This window comes from Neophocaena asiaeorientalis, unplaced genomic scaffold, assembly GCF_003031525.2.
Source record: "Neophocaena asiaeorientalis asiaeorientalis breed wild unplaced genomic scaffold, Neophocaena_asiaeorientalis_V1.1 scaffold177, whole genome shotgun sequence".
In the NCBI taxonomy this organism is placed as follows: domain Eukaryota; kingdom Metazoa; phylum Chordata; class Mammalia; order Artiodactyla; family Phocoenidae; genus Neophocaena; species Neophocaena asiaeorientalis.
Window position 1 is genome coordinate 15,219,193 of NW_020172779.1, and position 25,344 is coordinate 15,244,536.

A 25,344-nucleotide genomic window follows, 5' to 3' on the forward strand; every position below is an offset into this window, starting at 1 on the left:
CTTTATTTACTCAGAAGATGTATGTTAGTTTTTTTAATAGTTCATCTCTGCATCTATTTCTGATTTCATGTTACAACTATACCATGCAAAAAGATAATAGATATTTTAAGATTGTCTTTTATGATTGAAACTCTGGCTTGCCTCTGTACAGTAAATTTCATCTGTGGACCATAAAAAGAGATGAGAACTAATATGAAATAGCAGTTTTGTTATGGAATTATGGTATATTTTAAATTTCTCAAGCTCACTTATATCTGTCTTTTTGTCCCTTTACTACTGAGAGGAATAGGCTGGTAACGTGGCAGCATCTCAGCCTGCTCTGAGGTATTACCCACCACGCACACCATTTTGTTTATTTTTTAAATAGTTCTAACAGGAAATAAGTGGACCAGCAGCTGGATAAATTTAATTCATGTATTTATTCACTCTCTTTCTGTTTCTTCCTCATATATACACCCTACAGAGATTCCAAACATGATTTCTCTACAGAGAATGGAATAGAATGGCTTTCTTCAAAATTTTCAAATAAGTAGACACTGAAATTATTGTTGCATAGTATATATATATGTTCTTCCAGAATCTTATTTTTCATTGTCATGTACCTTATTGATAATTATTGATACTTTATGCATACTGATTTAGAACAAACGATTTTACAAAGATAATAAAGTTTATACTTTGGGACAAAGTTGCAAGCAAACTGTAAGCAAATTTGAGTAGATTTTAAAGTACGGGTTGTCAGAGAGTAAAAGAAGAAACAGCAGTTAGTGCATGGCCTGTTTGTAATAGTTCTAGGAGTTCCTAGACATTCAGCCAGTTTAGATATGTTTGTACAGCTTAAGGAATTTAAAAAATAATTAAAAGACCCCAGAGATTTGAATTGGCCAGTAATAAGTTATTGATAATAATATCCAGGATATTTGGTTCTTAATCTAAGCAAGAATATTGTGTTTTGGAATCACTGGATGAAAAGTAGACCATGAATTTAACCACTTTGCTCTTTCTGTCTTCCCCATTACCAGATGCTCTGGCCTCTGTCCTGTTTATTCCTATCAGCAGTGAGAGACTAACTCTATTTTATAGCTGAAGTAGAGTATTGAGAAATTATCACTTTGTGGGTGGGACTTATAAAAATTTATATTCTACTTCTACCTGATATTTAAATAATTTCTTAAAACTGCATAACACATTCTGTTAAAATGTTTGTAGATATCTTATTTGGATGAGGACTTGTTAGTAATATATTGATAAGTAATATATTGATAATACATATTTGCAAATAACAAAAATTAATTTCATTTGTATTTATTTTCCTCCAATTAATTCTTGAAGGTTGTGATCTATTTTATCTATTGATGTGATTTAAAAGTATTTCCACCACCTATATGAAAGGAAACGAAAAACATAAAGTGTATTTAGTAGATTGAATAGCAAATATTTGTCCTCTTTGAGTACCCCTTCGAAGTAGGGCCTCTACTCAGTTCCCTACAAAAGAAGAACCTAATTTCCTAATAATTTTTCTTTTTATTTTTAGTAGTATTTAACCTCAGAAATATTAGCTAGAGAAGAAAAACCTAGTGAATGCAGCTTTAAATGTTAAAGAAATATTCTGTGCTACATCTTTTTTAGTCATCTAAAAATGTGTTCAAAAGTTATATTATTATAGTTAGGATTGAATTTATGATTTATAAACTATTTTTGTAAAATTACTTATACATTGGGTCTTTTTTCCTCCATTTAAACCTACATTTAATACTGTGTGGGACTTGAGCAATATGAATTATGTCAAACTGCACCAAATAGCAGTTTTAATACCAATCATTGCTGTATCAAAATCATTGTTTTATTCTCAGCCTTTGCTGTTTTGAAGTACAATTCTGAGTGATAGATATTCAACTTTATTATCTAATAATGGAAAGGTGCCTTTTGCCTGATTTAACACTTGGCTCTAGTACTACTTTGAGAATACAATTTTAATATTTGAATTTCCACTTAGATTACTTAACATCTTTGAGATTGTTACGTGAAAAAGTCAAGCGATATTGCCACAGGGTAGCTCGAAGTTAGGTGGCATTTTGGGGCACCTTTTTTCTCCTATTGAATATGATGTAGACAGCTTTAATAATATAATGGTACAATTGCTGAAGTAAGTTTACTGTTATTTTGTCAGGTATTAAACATGCTTCCTTTGAGGCCAAGGTTTTGTGTGCCTGACTTTGAAATGACACAAAAATGATTTTTGGTGACTTTTTATGTGCTTGGTGGCCATAAGAAGCAGCAAATAAATTTGATTCCATTGAGGGTACCTATCTGGTGCTTAGCAAAGAATCTTGACTAAGTAAATGCCTGTAATTTCTAAATTAAAGCAGAGTTTTAATGTCTTGTAAATTTAATTATATATACTCCAGATAAAATATTCTGTCTTCTGAAATTCAGAATTAATGGTATATATTGGTGAAAACTGGAACTCCCAGTTTATTTCATTAATTGTAGAATGAGGCTATAATATTAAGTAAGCTCAAATGTTGTAGGAAGGATCTGTACTCTTTTCCATTAACATAAAATGGATGCATCCATGTTTTCACCACTTTTGTAAGAAGGTAAGCTACAGCTGGGTATAGAAACAAACTTGTAAAGCTTAGGTTAAAGGATCCAGGTGAAATAAAAAATTGGGAGTATTTTTTTAACTAATAATCCAACAACAACAACAATCTTATTTTATATTCTGGATGCTTGGAAGGATTCCTTATATCTTAATATTAATTCCATATTTTATTTCAGTTGTATAGACAAAGCCTAAGTATTAACAATCTAAGCCATCTTAGGTTTTGGAACATTAAACCATAGAAATTTAAATTTGTACAGAATAAATGTGTATATGTGTGATTTTTTTAAAAGGATATTTTTAGTTAATTTTTTTATTTTAAAAACGAATTGTGTAAGCAACTCTCAAGTTCTAATTCAGCCCCTTGAGCCATTATTAAGGGTGTTTGTATTTTTGACAAGTAAATTTCTGAGAGTGTTGTATTTGCTTTCTATAAAAAAGTATGGGGGATTTCAACTGCTAAAATTTTTGAGAAGTTAATTAGTGTGAAAGTTGATATTTTTTCTAATAAGCAATTTCTGTACAATTTTTCTCAAGGTTTGTTGGCATCCAAAGCTGTTGGGGTGGATGGTGCTGAAAAAAAGGAAGACAACAGTGAAACGGCTCCAATGCTGGAGCAGGTATGAAATGGTAGCATTTGATTTTTTTCAAGGTTCCCAACTGGAATGATCAAGGAGCTATAGTATCCACATAATTGAAATTGCCCTTTTGATCAGATATGGGAATAGGAAGGTAATTAATTGATGCTATATTTTTAACTCTGCCTTCTCCAAGGTATACAGATAAACTACAGACTTCATTAGTGTTTATTTTCAGTAGGCTGGCATTAAAGCCTTTGTCCCCCAACAGTTGAAGGCCTGGAGGCAGGCATCCCAGGGTATAGGCTTCCAGCTGGATCACATTTAATTAGCTTACAAAAAGACCCTTACACAAATACTTTTCATTTGTGAGTTAAAACAGGGTTTTTTGACATCTAATAAAGCTTCTTTTGTAAGAAGTTTCTTTTATATTGTAACAATTGGTGTTGTTAGACTGACTATGTGTTTTATGAATTGATCAATGAGCCATACATTTTTGCTAGGATGTATATTTTAATAACTACAAAAAAAATTTTTTTAAACTATTAAGGGTCTGTCTTTAAACCACCTAATAGAGGAATTTAAAAGTGAAGGTTGCAGTTGCTAGATTTTGCCTTGGCTACCTTCAGATTCCCACAATACCTGTATATAGTGGACTGTGCATGCTTTTCCATTTTCTAAGGGCTTACCTTCTTGGGCACTGTAAGACTATAAGAACACAGTAATAGCCATAACTGGATTTCCTTGGTTCTCCTGTTTTAAAATCTGAGCCTTAATGTAGTTTTAATATACCCTTTTTGTATTATTTTAATTTTCTTTATTAGTAGCCTAATAAAGAAGACTTTAAAATGAGTACCTGTTGCTCTTCTCTATATGCGTTTTAAAAAACAGTCCAAATTTAATTGATATTGTATTGAGTTTTTCAGGGTTATTTTAGGCCTGATATGATAACAGTGCATTGTTTTGGTGCCTCCATTAATGTTGTATTGAATCAGTGATCTTTTAAATTGATTAATATGTCAGCGAATCATACCTTCTGATTTTCTGTGGTCATCAAACGGTTAAGTCTTTGCCGTTATTGTCAGTATATCAACCAAATTTTAAGTGACTTTTTTTACTGTGTATTACTATATTCAACGTCCCAGATATAACAATATTTTGTATTTTCACCACTGTTTATGGTATTCTCAGAATGCAATAAATCAGGGACTTGGGTAATAAAATGTTTCTGGAAAATTCATTACAATGTCAATCTTTTATTATGCACAATCCTGCTGAGATGAATGTGATTGTGAAAATTATTTATTATATGTGAAAGTTAGTGTAGAGGGCAGTGCCCATTTCAGAGAGAAGTACAACATTTTGAAACTGAGCTTAAAAAACAGAAAAAAAATTGAGTAACTCGGCTGTTTTTATTTACATAATTTAAAAAATTTTGAGAGTCCTTCCCAGTTTTGTAACAAAGAGACCAATGATTATTAATGAAAACTTTGTAAATTATTTTATATTTTTAAGGAACAGGATGCTGTTCCCCCCCTTTTTTGTCATTCAGGTTGATTTCAATGTGAAATGTTTTGTAACCATACTCTTAATTTTTGTGCTAAGTGTTTGCCCTTCTTCAAAGTTAAAAAGCCGAGTTATAAAATTCTTAATTACATCTCGGTATCAACAATAGACTTGAAGGAGAGAGATTGTCACTAACCTCTGTTGCCCTAATGAGTAAAATAATGCCACTCATGACGTAGATTTATAACAGGCCTAAGGCCAAAACTTACTGTCCTAAGGGATTTATTTATTTACATTTAAAAAAAACTCAAACTCTGTGGTCTTGAACCCCAGTTCTCAGATTATTAATTATAGATTATTTAATTGTATTAGGGAATTGTCATGTTATATTTACTTTTGGATAAAACCTGCATTAGATGCATAATTCAGTAAGTTTAAAAAAATGTTAATTTGTCCTTGTTTAGAGGTTAAGCACCTTATCCAGATATTAATTTAAGTATTAAAATCTTGTTTTATAACTTTGTAACTTGAGAGTAATGGATGCTGTAGTGATGTCTCTCACATATGTGAAGATGAACAATAAAATTGTTTATTTACAAGTAATGGCTCTAATTACTTTTCTGGCAACACCTTTTATGATAAGCTTAGGAATCCTTTCTGTATATGGAGGTTTTTTTTTCAAATGATTAATCTGCACTTATACACATGTGTAATGAGTAAATTCAAGAATAGAAATGATGACAACTCAATGAATGAGACACTTGACACCAGCCCTTTTATGTGGTATGTCCAACATGCCATCTGTAGCACAAAGGTGCCATACTTAATACCAAATATTCACTTTTTTTCCACCAAAATTTGAGCGCTTTATAAATATTTTTAGTGGGAACAGAAAGCTGTTTGGTCCCCAGACAATGATCTTCCATATTCCAGAGAACTGCAGACTGCAGACCTGATGGTCATCCCTCACAAAAGATATGGAAGTAAAAAGGTATCTTGGGGACAAGCATGTTGTTCATAGAGCTAGTAGTTTGGTTCTTTATAAAAACCTATTCTAGTATAGGTTTTTTTAAAAAAAGTGTATCTCATATTTTGCTCTCAGATAACATATATCAAAAAGAGATACAGTATAGGCATTCCAACACCGTAGATTGCAAATCCATCTAATGTGGCTGTTCTCTGTTGTCTTAGGACACATTCACATATAGTTTTACATATGTAGGACATTTTACTGCCAAATGAATGAAGATATTCTTTATGAAAGAACTGACAAAGTTCTAATTTTTTTTTAAAAGTATCAGTTGGCAGGAAGAAGGTAAAAACTCTCATCTAAGAATGCGACGTATTTTGTTTTTAAATCCAATGTTTTTAACTTACACTTGGTTTTACTCCTTGTTTTTTTTTTTTGTTCTTGTTGTTGTTGCTTGTTTTGTATTGTTTTTTAGTCTTTTAACTCTGTATTGCTGGTGGCTTTGATTTCATGATGCATTATGCTTATGAAACTCTAGCTTTCAGCATTAAAATGAGTTAAAGAAAATGTTTCGTTAATTTGATCATTGTTTTCCTGTTGAGATCTTTCTTTAAAGGGAAATTGTCTACTTAAATCTCTGCACTGAACTCGATAAAGGAAATTATTTTATAAAAAAAATCTGAAAGTCAGAACCTTAAATGTATTCCTCCAATGCTCTAAAACTTGAAAATGCTGTTTATTTACCTAATTATTATCAATGTCATTGGTAATTATGGTGTCAAAAGAGGTATATTTTAACTCAATACAGAACATATTTGTCCAGTTAGATAACATTTTATTTTCTGAGAATATTATAAGTAATACATTTTAAAAAACCTAAATTTAGACTACAAGTTGACAGCATCCCTTTAAAGACAGCCTATTCAACTTTTAGTTAATAATTTGTGGGGTTCTTTTTGGTTTTTCATTTGTAATAGAAATGTTATATGTTGCTTAACAATGTTTTTGGATACTAAAGATGCTTAACAGTCAAAATAGAAAACAACAAAAATGAAGAAACCAAAATAAAAATATCAATTTTTTATTATTTATTCAGGCGATTTCACCTAAACCTCAAAGTCAGAAAAAAAATGAAGCTGACATTAGCAGTTCTGCCAACACTCAGAAACCTGCACTGTTATCCTCAACTTTGTCTTCAGGGAAGGCTCGCAGCAAGAAATGCAAACATGAATCTGGAGATTCTTCTGGGTGTATAAAACCCCCTAAATCACCACTTTCCCCAGAATTAATACAAGTCGAGGATTTGACGCTTGTATCTCAGCTTTCTTCTTCAATGATAAATAAAACTAGTGAGCACAGATTTTTAAAAAATAGTTACTTATCCTATAAGATACATTAAAAACAGTTTGGTTGTAGTTATATTGTATTTTTATGAAGTTGCATTTTAAAAATTCAAACTTAAGTGGATATGATAGGGAAGAGTTGAAACTATTTTAGGGGCAAAAACCATTTACATTTCTGACTGATGTATTGTACAGAGGTACAGTGACTATACTGCTGGTTAAGAAACCTTAGCATTTAATAACCAAATTCCACTGTAGTTTGACTCTCCTCAACTAATAATCCAAGCACAATGAGAGGCCTGATTCATTACAAAAAAACAGAACAAAACCATTATGAGATACAAAAAGACCCATGGTGGATGTTTTCCTGAACTCCTAAGACTATTCTTATGGATAGATTTAGTTACTGTCCCCAGTTGTCTGTACCCTCTTCGGCAATACATTTTATTCAGTTCTTATTGTAGGATTTAGAGTGCAAACTTCAGTTTAATCTTACTAATGAAAGAAGAAGATTGCTTCCTTGATCTTATATTTAAAGATTTTACTGTTTCAATACCACTAATCTTTCAAGAGTTAACTTGGTCTTTTTTAAATAGCCTGTTGACATGGGTTTGGATATATATAAGACAAGATTTGTGTTGACTGTGTGTTTCTCATGTTTTAGTATTCTAAGTTAGAGACATATGAAAAATAATTACCTGAAAAGTCACTGGGTAAAAGATAATTTTGCTGTTTATACAGTGAATGAATTAGTAACCTGGTTATTAAATGAATATGACACATTTCCTATGAACTTCTCCATATCATATCTTCCACAACAATTAAAAATGGTGACATTGAGAAGACTTCTATCAATCAAATATATTAACTTCCTCTTGCATTCCATTGCTATATTTTTTTTGCCAAACCGTGTTTTTCAATTTTTGATCAGGTTTTGGCACTTCTTTGTTTTGGTTTGGTTCTTTTTAATAAATGAGTAGAAATGATGGAAACAGAAAAACTCAATTGTTTCTTTATAAGCTTCATTTCATTATGGCATTTATCATGAAATAATATCATTAGTAGTCACTACAATGTCACATGACATTGATACGTAGTTTATTTTGCAATTGTTTTGTATTTTGGTATTATGACCAGTGTTACAGCAATTGAATTTTATTCTTTTTTTTTTCAATTATCACCATGTCTTTTCCATTTTGACTTTTGTAAAATTATTTTTAAATACCCAAAGCATCAACCTTTTTAAACTACTCATTTCCTCCTGCTAAATTAACATGCATATATTGGCTTATGTAGTCCTGCCTGTTCTAAATCATCAAACATATTTACATGCCGTGTAGAAAGAAGAAAATGAAAGGTTAAAAAAAAAAATTTCCAAATTCTGTTAATACATAGCTAGAAGATGCTTAAATGGCTCACCAAGTTAGTTTTTTAAAACAAAATAAAGAACACGCAAGGGCAAGAACAGTGTCATATTCTTTAAAAATCCTCGGGTTTTGCCCATAACGAGTCCTTAAAGTTGTTTGTGTTCAATTTTTTTTAATGAATCAGGCCCAAATATGTGTTTATAAAAATCCATTTGCGGGAATGAGGGTGGGATAAAATTACTTACATTAGTTTTACTTTGGCAAGTAAAGCACTAACTCTACAATGCATGTCAGATTTTTGTCACCTATGCCCCTGCCTTTTTTTTTTCTTAGAGTTTCTAGATTTGTAATGTAGCAAAAGGGACATATATATATACATATACATATATATATATGTATATATATATATATATATATGTATTTTTTTTAATCTTTGGCTATACAGAGATTATTTTCCCAAAGGAAAAATGGCAACTAACAAGGATCTGCTATTAGAGAATTAACTGTAGTCTGTTACTTGGGAAACTACCTGAAATTAATGTTCCATGTTATTTTCTTTTGGTTCTAGTAGGCTTTAGATTTTAGAAGTTTTGATTAACCCTTGTGAATGAGGGCAGTTTTTGCCTTTGATTACTTTTGGAACATGCCGTTCCTTGTGGATACCTTACAACATCAGTGGGCAGAATTTGAATCATTTTTCCCATTTTTCTCCTTAAGTATTATAAGATGAACCTGGCATGTATCTGCTTCGTGAACATTGAAGATCTTTTTCTAGGTCCTCCACAGCCTGTGAACCCCCCTAGACCTTTCAAGCATAGTGAGCGGAGAAGAAGATCTCAGCGTTTAGCCACCTTGCCCATGCCTGATGATTCTGTAGAAAAGGTTTCTCCTCCCTCTCCAGCCACTGATGGGAAAGTATTCTCCATCAGTTCTCAAAATCAGCAAGAGTCTTCAGTACCAGAGGGTAATGTATATTGCTTTTCTATAGAACCAAACATAAAAGAAGACAAAACACTGAGATAAAGATTATTAGAATATTAAGAAATTTCTGCCTTTTCCTTAACAGCTTTTGGACTTATAAGCACTTCATTTAATTCTACAAGTATTTATTTAGTGCCTTCTTTATTTCCAGGCACTGTTTAATTTATATAACATTTTAATCCACATGGATATTAACCGAGACAGTGTATTTATATTAACATATTACATTCTTTATTTTGTGTAGTGCCTGATGTTGCACATTTGTCACTTGAGAAACTGGGACCCTGTCTCCCTCTTGACTTAAGTCGTGGTTCGGAAGTTACAGCACCGCTAGCCCCAGATCCCTCTTACCATAATGAATGCCCCAGGGCAGAAAAGGAAGATACACAGATGCTTACAAATCTTTCTTCCAAAGCAGTAACTGATGGAAGAGGAGCTCCAACAGCATCAGGTAAAAAAGATTCATTTTACAAGTTAGCTAGGCTTGCATTTATACAGTAAAAACAGTTTGATGTATAATTACATTATTTTAATATGTAGTTCCTCTTTATAAATACTTCTCCATAACATCTGTGGAAGATAGGGTTTCTCAGTCTGTTTAACGTCCTTTTGTGTGACCATTTACTATCATATTCTCTGGATATACTTCTTATTTTGTCACTTTAATCTACTTCCTTCTCCCTATTTCTTTCTTATATCCTGTTTCTACTAAATAGGAATTATTAGAGCTAAATATAATTACAGAAGTTTCTTGGTTTTGAAGCCAGAAAATAACTTAGTGGGCTCAATACTTAGGTTTAAGGACTTAATAGAATTTAATATTTAAGAAACACTTAGCTTAAATTAATTTATATACCTGTATCTTACATATAATCCCATATTTTGGAGCAGAATCTCCAAAATTTAAATGTAATTTGTTTTAATGTTATTTTGGGAGTCTAATGTGTAAAATCAGCCATACTCAATAAGACATTTTTTGATGATTTTATGACACTTATTGTAATCTGAAATCTTTCGGAGGTATTTTATCAAGTTGATGTTTTAATCTAACAGAATATTAGATTTATATTTATTTATATTTCCCTTATATGGTTACATTGTTTTACTTGGAAGTTTTATAGAATTTTAACCTCAACCAAAGAGCCCCTACAGTAAAAGAAAAAAAAGGCAAATACTAATTTCAAATGCTTTTCCAGTAAATTACTAATTTGGAATTATCAGTAGATGGATAAATAAGGTGAATTGAGTCAGTTCAGAAGTAGGGAAAAACATAAAACTGTTTTTTGATTAGCAGCCAGAGAGTATTGGGATAATCAATTTTAGTAGTATCTTCTCTGAAACCACTTTATCAAATCCTTGGGTGAAGTATAAAATAGAGCTTGCTCTTTTCTGGTGGTGGTGTATATTAAAATAAAATGACTGAAGTAACTTAAGAAGCATACTTTTTATATTACTGCTGTTACCTTCTTGTTCCTTCTTTCAAAGTGAAAGTGTAACTAATATTAAACATACAGTGTTCTACAATTCCATTAATCAATAAAAGATTGAAGTTATTTTGTACATGATAGTGTTTCCATATCTTGTTTTAAAAAAAATCAGAGCCCAAATTTGAAGATTTGTAGGCTTTGAAACATTTCTTGTCATTTCCCAAAACTGATCCATTGTCTTTGGACAATTTCTAAGCCCCTTCTACCTGTAGGGTAATTAATTTTTCTTTTCCCTGTTTTCACAAGATTTCTGAATTACCTTTAACCCTTTGAGATACTTTTCCTGGTGAAGTTCTTATGAGTTCTTTAACAATCTGGAATTTGTTGCTATACTGAATATATGAAAAATATGTTCAAGTTAAAATGATATATATTGGGCTTCCCTGGTGGCGCAGTGGTTGAGAGTCTGCCTGCTGATGCGGGGGATGCGGGTTCGTGCCCTGGTCCAGGAGGATCCCACATGCCGCGGAGCGGCTGGGCCCGTGAACCATGGCCGCTGAGCCTGCATGTCCGGAGACTGTGCTCCGTGACGGGAGAGGCCACAGCAGTGAGAGGCCCGCATACCGCAAAAAAAAAAAAAAAGATATATTCATTGGGGAATTTATTTTTATTTATTTATTTTTTTAAATGATAAAGTCATTAGTTTTTAAAATGTGTATATATATATATATTTTTAAATGTATTTATTTTTTGCTGTGTTGGGTCTTCGTTTCTGTGCGAGGGCTTTCTCTAGTTGGCAGTGAGCGGAGGCCATTCTTCATTGTGGTGCGCGGGCCTCTCACTATCGTGGCCTCTCGTTGCGGAGCACAGACTCCAGACGCGCAGGCTCAGTAGTTGTGGCTCACAGGCCCAGTTGCTCTATGGCATGTGGGATTTTCCCAGACCAGGGCTCGAACCCACGTCCCCTGCATTGGCAGGCAGATTCTCAACCACTGGGCCACCAAGGAAGCCCCCAATGTGTATATTTTTAATTTATGTATTTAATTTATTTATTTTTGGCTGCTTCGGGTCTTCCTTGCTGCGTGCGGGCTTCTCATCGCGGTGGCTTCTTTTGTTGAGGAGCACGGGCACTAGGCACGTTGGCTCAGTAGTTGTGGCTCATGGGCTCTAGAGTGCAGGCTCGGTAGTTGTGGCACACGGGCTTAGTTGCTCTGCGGCATGTGAGATCTTCCCAGACCAGGGCTTGAACCTGTGTACCCAGCATTGGCAGGCAGATCCTTAACCACTGCACCACCAGGGAAGCCCGGGGAATTTATTTTTAGATGTGCATTTGAAAACGTTTGTATTTTCTTTTACATAGCAATAGTAACAAGACTGAAAGATAGACGAATGTAAATAGTTGTATAATAACTAAGTTATGTTAGTTGAATGATGTATCCTAAAATGTCAAAGTAGTGATTGTACATGGAAATCTTTAATTCCAGTGATTTTGTGTCTAATCAGAGTACTAGCCTAGTGGTTTTTCATTTTTCCCCCAGAATTTCTAGTATATTTGTGGAGATGTAGCTAATTATCATTGGGGTGTGGTTCTTGTTTCTCATAATGGTTAAAAAACGTACTGAGGTAGAGGGAAGGCATGATATTTTTTTCCTTTTTAAGTATTCGAAAACTATTTGAGAAAGTCAAAGTTGTAAGATAGTTTTCTGGAAAAGTGAAAGGTAGAGAGGAGTTTGGATTTATAATGTGATGTATTTGTAAGTTTGTTGAAAAGTGAGGATCATCTTAAGTATGGTGATGACTGGCAACTTTAATTGCTTAAATCAAGGAAATGCATGGATTTAAATGTTGATTACTGGAAGTCCATTTGTTAGAGGGTTGAACACAGTCACAGCATTTGAATGTGGGGTTTGGGGGGATTCTGATTTATTTCTATTACCCCTTTTCATTTTTTGTTTTTTGAGGGAAGTAATGGAATTCAGGTCATGTTCTAGTTGGACATCTTTTGATTAAAACCTTGTGAACCTGTCTGACTTGCACTGAAATTCTCAGTGGTCTGAGTGCTTTTCTCTCAACACTTTTGTTAGCTACCCTCTCGAAACTGTTTCGTAGTATTTGTTGGCCTTCTGTCTGCTTCCCAAGTTGTCTTCCATCTGCAGTCAAAGTACCAGGAGTTTTGTTTTTGTTTCTTCTTTCTTTTTAATTTTTTAATTTGTTTGCTTGGTTTGTTTCATGTTAATTATAAAAGTAAATTTTGTTACTGTTGAATTTTAAAACTTCTGTAGAAAGCATTATTTACCAGAACTTGTATCAAAGACATTTTCTGGGGGTATTGTTATCAAATTGGAATTTTGGGGGTATTAAGAATGATGAGGATGTTAGTCATTAACTGTGAAATAGTTTAACAGACTTAGAGTTTTACTTTTTCGTGTGAGTGATATGTGCATGCTCATATCACAGTCATGGTAAAGAATTAATGAGATTATGCAAATTATCCAATTATTATATACATGTGTTCTTAATAGGTTAACACTTGTTTTTCCAGTATAGATAATGAACTTGCCCTAATCCTCTGCATTCTTCCACTGGGAAGCATGCATAGAATATGACTAATCAAGGTTAAGAATACTACTGCCCTGCCGCCCTCACTACCAAAAACAGTCATTGGTGCCCTTGTAAAAATCGATGCCTTTGTTTTTATTTTATTATCAGAATACTTTCTCTAACAGAGCCAACCAGTTTTAGGTAAGGATAGAGTGTTAGTTCTGTTACTAACTGGGATGTTAACTGGTTTTCTTATTTATCTACTGGATATATGTACTGATATAACAAATACTGTATTACTCTGACCCCTTCAAGGAGTTAAAATATGGAAGCTCAGTGTATGGACGGGTGAGACAATAACAGTCACATTCTGACTTGTGGGGACACCAATTTCACATTTACTTTCTAAAAAGCCTTTTTGTTTTAAAGTGTTTTTCAGTTTTTTTCCAGAATTGTACAAAACAGAACTACAGCCAGAGACTCCGTAATCTCCCTCCACCCCACAGCAGATGTTCATGGCTTGTACAGAGCCTGGGGTTTCCATGGAGAGTCTCAGGGATAGCCTCCTTTTTTGCCAGGAGAATCAGATATTTAGCACACTGCCAAAACCTCTCCACATTACTGCGCCTTGCAGGATGTGAAAGCAGGCATGGCTCAGAGATCTGTCACTCTTGCTTTAATCTAAAGCGCTCCATTCGTTTTTTTATTGTGTTTTTCATTTGGCGGCGGGGGGGGGGGGGGGGAATTTTGTTTGACGAAAATGTTCTGTTGATAAAATTTAGTGTAAAAACCAGTATCCTGTAAACGAATATCCACGTACTTTGGTTCCCAAATTCTAGTGCATGGTGAAATAAGGACAATGTAGAGAACGTCTCATAAAATGAAATTGATTCTTTTGTAGAATTCTTGAATAGATCTTTTTTTTTTTCTATTTGGGCATGGGTGTTTTTAAAAGTCCTGCCATTATTGCATATAGGAATATTTATTTTAATATCCTTAATTGTGTAAAATGTTGACAAGCCTTTCTCAGTTCCCCAATTTTACTTGCAAAATTTTATCAGTTAAGAAATATAAAGGTTTGGGACCCACCAGAACATGTGAAAACAATTTAGAACTGGTCCTCCTGAAAGCACTCTGCTAGTTACTGAATCTGTTCTGCTGTGCTGACCTGTGTTCCGGAGCTGAGGTTCAGGACCATTTTACTTGTCTTCCAAGTACCTGAGGGATCCTGCACATTCTAGTCAGGAAAGGCAGCCCTGTAAGGCAATTCCTTCCATTTGAATCACCCCAGGGGATTCTGGCCTTGCTCCACCTTTCACTCTGGAGATTCAGTGCTCCTGGGGATTAGGGAGGGACCTACAAGGCAATAATCATGATCAAGGGCTGCTTCTGGTATAGCTCTACTATCACAGAGGATTTAGAAAGCAAATCTCTTACTGTTTCCGTTGTAAATGCCTTGTCATTTTCAAGAAAATTGCATCAAATTTGTGGAATTTTCATGGCATTAATTGTTAGTTAAACAGTAATTAGTAAATGTAAGTGAGGCATTTGTTCAACAGTTTTGATAATAAGGAAGTTTAATTGTATTTCTCTTTGCTCTGATGTCCATTTCATTTTTTTGTCATAAGAAATCTTTTTGTCATGGAGATTATCAATATTTTTACTTAATTTGAAACTTAATTATTAGAGCCTTATTAGCATTTAATTCAAGTTGAGTGGTATTTTTACATTTTTATTGTGTTTTATTTAAATTATGTAAATTATTTGCAGTAAGATGAATAAAGTGCTAGCTTTTTTGATACTGTACTGCAGTGATTTAAAAATCAAAGAACTCATAACTGGTGATATTAAAGCATAATTTAATAAACTGAAAGTGTATTTTAAATGCACTAGAGTGTTTTTCTTAGATTAACCCTGTACACACATAAGATATTAGCATTAGTGGTTGAATATGAGTTGAGAAGCTTGGTTAAGTGTGTCTGTGTCAGCAGCACAGTTCATGAGGTACACTATTGGTTTAAAAATGTATTTTGGACTATTAGGTAATAAGACCTAAGTGTGCCACTAAGGTTGAATATTTTGTATGTGATAATAAGCCTTTATATCTTACATTTGGATAAAGACCAAAATAATTTATAGAATAATTCTGTTTTGGCTTTTATCGTTACCTAATAACACATTCATGATGGAGTTCAAAGGTACAAGTTTGTTCTAGGCAACAGAGGTTAAATATTAGTTTAAAAATTTTATGCAGATTGTTGAAAACCAGTATAATTTAATGTGAAATTTAATATTTCATTTGGATGACTGGAATAGTATTTTGTCATAATTGTCACAGGAGCAGAAATGTTACGTGGACCTACCACTGGAGTGCATTTCAACATGGACTGCCAAAGGCTGTGATGCCAGAGTTGATCTTAACTGATTGCCTAGTGCATTTATCCTAACATTTTTTATGTTCAGACCCATATTTATGCTATTTCTAGAACTGATGTAGTCTCAAATTATTACCCCACCATAAAGGAGAAAGTGAGAAAAAACACTTAGTAGTTATCAGACACTAAGCATTTTATCAATACACATTTTGACTCACCTTATACTGATAACAACAGGAGGTAGATGATGCTCTTAGTCCTATTTAACAGATGCGGAAACTGAAGCACTGAGAGATTAAATGATTTACTGGAGGCTGTGAGCTAATAAATGGTGGAACTAGGAATCTAATCTGAGTAGTCTGAGGGAACAAAAATCATTCTTAATTTATTATTCCTTTGAAGTAAGAAATCCCACTTCTTTGTTACTAGTTCAGGCAATAAAATAATGTAGACCTTTAGGAGAAAAGAGTCTTAGGTAGAGTTTTGTGAGCAATTGTAATTTAAAACATTGTCCCATACTTGTAATCCTTTCTGACTAAACTTACATATTTTTCCCCTAAACCTGCAGGAATATCGAAAACAGAAAAAAAAGTGAAATTGGAAGAAAAAAGCTCAACTACATTTGGTATGAACAGAAAGTAATCTTTAAGCAAAAGGCTATAGATGGCTTGGCAGTGGGAGGACATAGTCTGTCCCTTACTTTTTACCGTTAGTGCTCCTTTAGGTGTAAGTGATCATCTGTTTTAGTGTTTATTAGTGTTATTCGGCTCCAAATATGTGATTTCTTAAATACATATCTTGCAGTAGTATGGGTATTTTTTGTCAAGGGAGTCTAAGGCTTTCTCTGAGAACTTGATGTTTTTGAACATCTTTAAAACTATGACTGTTTAAAAATAAGCTACCATTTAATATTGTTGAAACTTAGAGAATGGATGGTAAATTAAAATAGCCTTTTTTTTCAGCTTTTTTTTTTTTAACTTTATAAAAAGTTACTAAGTTTTCTGCTGTCTTTTCTGTCTTCTGTGCTATAATGACTGAAAGTTTTTCTGCTATCTTTTCTGTGCTATAATGACTAAAAGTTTTGGAATAATGGATAATAGTCTTAAGTATTCTACAGATTAGCTACCTGGAGCTTGAGTTACTGAAAGTTGGTTTAATATGGTTGATAAGTTATGGGCTAAACCTTTCTGAGTTGGAACAATAGTTGAATATATGTGATGAATTAATTTTAAACAAAATACTCTAGGAAGCTGTTTTAACATCTGTTCATTTTCTTTAAAGTGCATATGATTGGGAAAAAGGAATATTTTAAAATTTGGGGACAAAATTTAGTTTAATGAAATAAGTTTTTTTTCTTTGTGCTTTTAATTTTCATTCTTGTATACACTGGGAAAGTATTGAAAGACTGAAGGAATTATTTGTGGAAATGATCTAGTTTTTTTGTTTTTCCAAAGGAAAAAAAATTCAAGTTTTTATTTTTTTATTTTTTAAGCTTCTAGTATATTTTCTCATTAAATTTTGTGTGGAAATGCTGAGTCTCCTCAGTCAGGTCTTTCTTAAGTTATGGAGTTTATTTCTTGCCACATCAGGAAACTGAGTTATATTACTCATTTAAAGATTTTAACTACTGTCTGTGTTAACTTTAAGGTGTCAGGAGTTGGGATTTCTCAACACTGCTAATGAAGATCCCCTCTTATAGCCCAATAAGCTAATCAGGAGTTCCAGACTCATGACAGGAACAGTTTAATTGAATCCATCCACTCTGGGCAGGTGACTGGAATAGCTGATTAAAACATAAATGCTGCTTTTAGGTTAACCACAGAGGAACAACTCAGGATCAGTCATGATTACTAACTTACTCACTTTGGTCATTTAGGTAAGAGAAGAGAAAAGGATAAAGAAAGAAAAGAGAAGAGGGACAAAGATCACTACAAACCAAAGCAGAAGAAGAAGAAGAAAAAGAAAAAGAAATCTAAGCAGCATGGTAAGTCCAGTCCTCCCTCAGTATCCGGTTGGTGGGGAGGGGGATTGGTTCCAGGACCCCCAGTGGATACCAAAATCCACTGATGCTCAAGTTTCTTATATCAAATGGCATGGTATATTCAGCCCTTCATACCTGTGGTTCCATATCCTTGGAAATTGAAAATTGATCCGCAGTTGGTTAAATCCCCAGTCGCAGAACTTGTGGATACAGAGGGCTGACTGTATGCCAAAATGGTGATTCCTATTTTTTTTTTTTTTTTTTTTTGCGGTACGCAGGCCTCTCACTGTTGTGGCCTCTCCCGTTGTGGAGCACAGGCTCCGGACGCACAGGCTCAGCGGCCATGGCTCACAGGCCTAGCCGCTCCGTGGCATGTGGGATCTTCCCAGACTGGGGCACGAACCCGTGTCCCCTGCATCGGCAGGTGGACTCTCTACCACTGCGCCACCAGGGAAGCCCCTTGATTCCCAGTTTTAAAAATTCTAAGATGCTTTCAACTGTCCTTTTCTACCAAAATTGTGGTAGGACAATATTCCCATGTTCTTGACAGCTGAGAAGTTCCTGTAGTAGCTTTCCCTTGTCTTGCTAATTTTGAAAATACGCAGCTCTGTTTTACTACAGTCTGTAAGTTAAGTGGTTTGTAAATTAATCACTGCAACTGATAGAGTCTTTCATTGCCAGCGTTTTGGTGGACTGGATACCCTGACCAAGTACCCTTCTGTGTACTGAAGGAATTATTCTCAATCTAGAATCTTACAGTCCCTTGAATTAGCTTTCAAAAATGAGGGAAAATATTTTTAGAAAATCCTGGAAAAAACCAAGTTATTTTTCTATCAATAGCCTGTCTCTAAAGGATGTCCTTTTAGATAGTCATTAAAGCAAAAATCATTCCTGGAGATAGGAGGTTACCATATAATGATAAAGGTTCAGTTCACTTTATATCTTTCTAGACATACAATTTCTAAATTTCATCACTGAGTAACATCCTCATATCTTTCTTAGTAATTAATAAATTAACAAAACTCAAAAGTATCTGTAAGGATACTAAGAAAGATGGCAGCTGCACAGTTGATCTAATAGACCTGTCCAGGACACTGAACTCAGCAGCTGCAGAGTAGACAGTTTTATCAAACAGACACAAACGTTTATTAAAATTGACCATGGGATGCAGCTTCAAGCAGACGTCAACACATTTTAAAGATATTATAGTTAACTAAAATCAGTATTGAAAAGACAAAAAAGTCCCATATGTTTAGAAATCAAGCAAAATATATTTATATAATTTATGGATGAAAGCACAGTACCAAAGGGAAAGTAAGATGTTAAGAACCTGACAGGTGATGAAAATGTTATATATGTGTCAAAATTTGAGAATGTAGTTAATATGGCACTTAGAAGAAGAATATCTATTGGTGTACATGCTTATAGTAGAAAAGAAGGCTGAAAGTCAGCTAAGTCTTGAGCTTAAGAAGTTAGAAAAGAATAAGTCCAAAAAAAGTAGAAGTGAATATGATTAATGAACATATGAGCAGAAATTAGTAAGTTAAAAAGAAATGCTAGGAAGAAATGAACAATGCCAAAATTAATTTTTTTGTAAAAAACGAGTAAGATCAACAAACCTCTGGGAAGGCTGTTAAGAAAGAAAAGACAAAATGTACAAATAAACTATATTAAGAATAAAGAGAACATAACTACAGATGCTCCAGACATAAAAATAAGATAATGTAAACAACTTTATGCCAGTGAACTTGAGAGGTTATTTGAAGGTGTGGGCAATTGCCAGAAACCAAACTTATTCAGGAAGGTAGAAACCTGAATAGTCTTCAAACCTTGAAAGAAATTTAATCAGCATTTTAAAATCTTTTCACAAAGAAAGATATCCTGGTCCAACAAGTTTTGCTGTCAAGTTCTACCAAACATTAAAGAAGCAGATTATTCCAAACTTACGTAAATCATTTTAGAATTTAGAAAAAGAGGGCGCACTCCTGTAGTGGGATGAATCATGTCCCCCGCAAGTAGGTGTCCAACTCCTGACCCCCATACCTGTGAATGTGACTGCATTCAGGAATAGGATCTTTGCTGATATGATTAAGATTGAGGTCATCTGGGTTTTGGAGTGGACCCTAAAGCCAATGACCGGTGTCTTATAAGAGAAAGGAGAGGGGGATTTGAGACACGGGGAGAAGTCTGTGCAAACACAGAGGAAGTGTTTGGAGTGATGCAGTTCCAAGCCAAGGAGCTTGAGCCACCAACAGCTGCAAGAGGCAAGGGAGAATTTGCCCCTAGAGAATTCAGAGGGAGATGGCCCTGCTGAGACCTAATTTTGGACTTCTGGCCCCCAGAACTGAGAGAGAATAAATTTCTGTTGTTTCAGTCCACCAAATTTGTGGTAATTTGTTGGGGCAGCCCTAGGAAACTAATACAACTCCAAATTCACTTTAGATGATTTAAATAACTTTGCTCTCAAAATCAGAAGAGAACAGTATGGGAAAGGACAGTCACGGGCTGTTCTTATTTATGGACAAAGATGAGAAACACATAAATAAATGTTATGGAATTAAATCTAGCAGTATATTTAAAAGTATGACTGCATAGGTTTGGAATGCAGAGTTGGTTTGACATTAGAAAATCAATTAATGAAATTCACCACAGTAACATTACAGTTTTGATAAATGTAGAAAAACCATTTGATACATCCATGTGTACTTATGTTTAAAAAAAAAACTGTGAATAGCAGATTATAAAACTTTATTTAGAAATGTGAAGAAGGCCTAAACAAATGGGAAATAATTCATGTTGATGGGGTTGTAGATTCGCTATTGATGTCACTTCAAATAAATCTATAGGTTCATTACTGATTCTAAAACTTAATATGGAAGAGTAAAGAGCCAAAAATAATACAGTCACTCTTGAAGAAGAATGAGGAGAAGAATTACTGTTCAGTTATAGTTATTACAGCAGTGAGGTATTTTGAAAAAATAGATTTATTAAGAGCAGGATAATCCAAAGCAGATCCATACGTATTTCAGAACTTGGTTTATTCAAAGCTGACATCTTAGTATAACAGGTAAGGGATGAACTTTTCAGTAATTGGTATTAGAACAATTTATAATCCATATGGTGAAGAAGAATGAAAATGGACTCCACCTTACACCGTACACAAAAATCAATTCCAGGTTGATTAGAGACTTAGTATGTGAAAGACAATATTACAGAACTTTGAAAGTATAGGAAAACATCTTTATTATATTTGGGCAGAGATTTCTAAACAAAAAATGCTAACCCGAAACAAAAAGGTTGAAAATGTGACTAGACTGAAACGAACTTTGGTTCATCACAAGCATTATAAAGAGAGTGAAAACGCATCACAAACCATAAGAAGATACTGGCAATGCAAATACCTGACAAAGCATTAGTATTCAAAATATATTTCAAACCCTTACAGATCAAAAAGGAAAAGAAAACCTAGTATGAAAATGGACAAAAGGTTTCAACAGGTATTTCACAGAAGTGGAAACGTGAAAATGATAAAATGATTATATAATGCAGTGCTCACTCTTATGAGCAGCTGCATAATGCAGTTTTCAGAACCTGGTGAAATCTATTTCCTATCTGCCACATGGGCAGAAATTACAAGGTGGATGATGTCAGATGTTGCTGAGGAGATGGAGACAGCTGTACGACTGCTATGGAAAAGCAGTGATGCTTTTCTGATGAGAGTAGAGTTGACGATGTGCTTACCACATGACCTCACATTCCTAGCAAAACTCACACAGTAGGTACATCAGGAGACATATATAAGAATGTTCACAGCAGCACTGGCATTGGCCCAGGTGTCCACCTGTCCATTCGGTGGACTCCGTATCACTATGTAAATAAATGGATTATACCCACTGGAATCTCATCAACAAAATGGTTAAGCTAAAAATCAAGTCACTGAATTGGTTCAAGATGGCAGAGTAGAAGGTTGTGCTCTCACTCCCTCTTGCGAGAGCACCAGAGTCACAACTAACTGCTGAACAGTCATTGACAGGAAGACACTGGAACTCACCAGAAAAGATGCCCCACATCCAAAGACAAACGAGAAGCCACAATGAGATGGTAGGAGGGGTGCAATCACAATCAAATCAAATCCCATAACTGCTGGGTGGGTGACTCACAGCCTGGAGAACGCTTAGACCACAGGAGTCCACCCACTGGAGGGAAGGTTCTGAGCCCCATGTCAGGCTTCCCGACCTGGGGGTCTGGCAACGGGAGGAGGAATTCCTAGAGAATCAGACTTTGAAAGCTAGTGGGATTTGATTGCAGGACTTCGACAGGACTGGGGGAAACAGAGACTCCACTCTTGGAGGGCACACACAAAGTAGTGTGTGCATCAGGACCCAGAGGAAGGAGCAGTGACCCCATAGGTAACTGAACCAGACTTACCTGCTGGTGTTGGAGGGTCTCCTGCAGAGGCGGGGTGGGGGGTGACCGTGTCTCACCGTGAGGACAAGGACACTGGCAGCAGAAGTTCTGGGAAGTACTCCTTGGCGTGACTCATCCCAGAGTCTGCCATTAGCTCCATCAAAGGGCCTGGGTAGGTTCCAGTGTTGGGTCACCTCAGGCCAAACAACCAACAGGGAGGGAACCCAGCCCCACCCATCAGTAGACAAGCAGATTAAAGTTTTACTGAACTCTGCCCACCAGAGCAACAGCCAGCTCTACCCACCACCAGTCCCTCCCATCAGGAAACTTGCACAAGCCTCTTAGCCTCATCCACCAGAGGGAAGACAGCAGAAGCAAGAAGAACTACAAGCCTGCATCCTGTGGAACAAAAACCACATTCACAGAAAGATAGACAAGATGAAAAGACAGAGAGCTATGTACCAGATGAAGGAACAAGACAAAACAACTACATGAAGTGGAGATAGGCAACCTTTCAGAAAAAGAATTCAGAATAATGATAACAGAGATGATCCAGGACCTTGGAAAAAGAATAGAGGCAAAGAGTGAGAAGATGCAAGAAATGTTTAACAAAGACTTAGAAGAATTAAAGAACAAACAAACCGAGATGAACAGTACAATAACTGAAATGAAAAATTCACTAGAAGGAGTCAATAGCAGAATAACTGAGGCAGAAGAATGGATAAACGACCTGGAAGACAGAATGGTGAAATTCACTGCTGCAGAACAGAATAAAGAAAAAAGAATGAAAAGAAATGAAGACAGCCTAAGAGACTCTGGGACAACATTAAAAACACTTTCTTCTCGAGTGCACACGGAACATTCTCCAGGGTAGATCACATCTTGGGTCACAAATCAAGTTTTAGTAAATTTAAGAAAGTTGAAATTACATCAAGCATCTTTTCTGACCACAGCACTATGAGATTAGAAGTCAATTACAGGGAAAAAAACTGTAAAAACCACAAACATGGAAGCTAAACAATACATTAGTAAATAACCAAGAGATCACTGAAGGAATCAAAGAGGAAATCAAAAAATATCTAGAGACAAATGACAATGAAAACACAACGATCCAAAACCTATGGGATGCAGCAAAAGCCGTTCTAAGAGGGAAGTTTATAGCATTACAAGCCTACCTCAAGAAACAAGAAAAATTTCAAATAAACAATCTAACCTTACACCTAAAGGAACTAGAGAAAGAAGAGCAAACAAAACCCAAAGTTAGCAGAAGGGAAGAAATCATAAAGATCAGAGCAGAAATTAATGAAATAGAAACAAAGAAAACAGTAGCAAAGATCAATAAAATTAAAAGCTGGTTCTTCGAGAAGATAAACAGCATTGATAAACCATTAGCCAGACTCATCAAGAAAGAGGGAGAAGACTCAAATCAATAAAATCAGAATGAAAAAGGAGAAGTTACAACAGACACCGCAGGAATACAAAGCATCCTAAGAGACTACTACAAGCAACTCTATGCCAATAAAATGGACAACCTGGAAGAAATGGACAAATTCTTAGAAAGTTATAACCTTCCAAGAGTGAACCAGGAAGAAATAGAAAATATGTACAGACCAGTTGCAAGTAATGAAATTGAAACTGTGATTTAAAATCTTCCAACAAACAAAAGTCCAGGACCAGATGGCTTCACAGGTGAATTCTGTCAAACATTTAGAGAAGAGCTAACACCCATCCTTCTCAAACTGTTCCCAAAAAATGCAGAGGAAGGAACATTCCCAAACTCATTCTGTGAGGCCACCATAACCCTGATACCAAAACCAGACAAAGATACTACAAAAAAAGAAATACCAGTATCATTGATGAATACAGATGCAAAAATCCTCAACAAAATACTAGCAAACAGAATCCAACAACACATTAAAAGGATCATACACCATGATCAAGTGGGATTTATCCCAGGGATGCAAGGATTCTTCAATATATGGAAATCAATCAATGTGATACACCATATTAATGTATTGAAGAATTAAAAACCATATGATCATCTCAATAGATGGAGAAAAAGCTTTTGACAGAATTCAACACCCTTTTATGATAAAACCTCTCCAGAAAGTGGGCATAGAGGGAACCTACCTCAACATAATAAAGGCCGTATATGACAGACCCACAGCAAACATCATTCTCAGTGGTGGAAAACAGAAAGCATTTCCTCTAAGATCAGGAACAAGACAAGGATGTCCAGTCTCACCACTGTTATTCTACATAGTTTTGGAAGTTCTAGCCATGGCAATCAGAGAAGAAAAAGAAAGAAAAGCAATACAAACTGGAAAAGAAGAAGTAAAACTGTCACTGTTTGCAGATGACATGATACTATACATAGAGAATCCTAAAGATGCCACCAGAAAACTACTAGAGGTAATCAATGAATTTGGTAAATTTGCAGATACAAAATTAATGCACAGAAATCTCTTGCATTCCTATACACTAATGATGAAAAATCTGAAAGAGAAATTAAGGAAACACTCCCATTTACCATTGCAACAAAAAGAATAAAATACCTAGGAATAAAGCTACCTATGGAGACAAAGATCTGTATGCAGAAAACTATAAGACACTGAAGAACGAAATTAAAGATGATACCAACAGATGGAGAGATATACCATGTTCTTGGATTGGAAGAATCAATATTGTAAAAATGACTATACTGCTCAAAGCAATCTACAGATTCAATGCAATTCCTATCAAATTACCAATGGCATGTTTTACAGAACCAGAACAAAAACGTCTTAAAATTTGTATGGAGACATAGAAGATCCTGAATAGCCAAAGCAGTCTTGAGGGAAAAAACGGAACTGGAGGAATCAGACTCCCTGACTTCAGACTATACTACAAAGCTACAGTAATCAAGTTAATTTAGTACTTGCACAAAAACAGAAATATAGATCAATGGAACAGGATAGAAAGCCCAGAGATAAACCCACACACATTTGGTCACCTTATCTTTGGTAGAGGAGGCAAGAATATACAATGGAGAAAAGACAGTCTCTTCAGTAAGTGGTGCTGGGAAGACTGGACAGCTACATGTAAAAGAATGAAATTAGAACACTCCCTAACACCATACACAAAAGTAAACTCAAAATGGATTAGAGACCTAAATGTAAGACTGGACACTATAAAACTCTTAGAGGAAAACATAGGAAGAAAACTCTTTGACATAAATCATAGTAAGATCTTTTTTTTTTTTTTTTTTTTTTTTTTTTTTTTTT

General features: G+C 34.7%; 1 protein-coding gene across 4 annotated transcripts in view; it reads left to right on the forward strand.

Moving 5' to 3' along the window:
- PHF20L1 (PHD finger protein 20 like 1) overlaps window positions 1-25,344 on the forward strand; it is an 81,564-nt gene that overhangs the window by 29,875 nt on the left and 26,345 nt on the right. For all 4 annotated transcript variants that reach the window (XR_003002707.1, XM_024741022.1, XM_024741021.1 and 1 more), the window contains 6 exons: window positions 3,143-3,225; window positions 6,756-7,008; window positions 9,145-9,333; window positions 9,595-9,801; window positions 16,262-16,318; window positions 17,570-17,677. Coding sequence is in view for 3 of the 4 variants with exons in the window: in XM_024741022.1 (XP_024596790.1) it covers window positions 3,143-3,225; window positions 6,756-7,008; window positions 9,145-9,333; window positions 9,595-9,801; window positions 16,262-16,318; window positions 17,570-17,677 (897 nt within the window). In the remaining variant the exon portion in view is untranslated. The remainder of the gene's footprint in view (window positions 1-3,142; window positions 3,226-6,755; window positions 7,009-9,144; window positions 9,334-9,594; window positions 9,802-16,261; window positions 16,319-17,569; window positions 17,678-25,344) is intronic.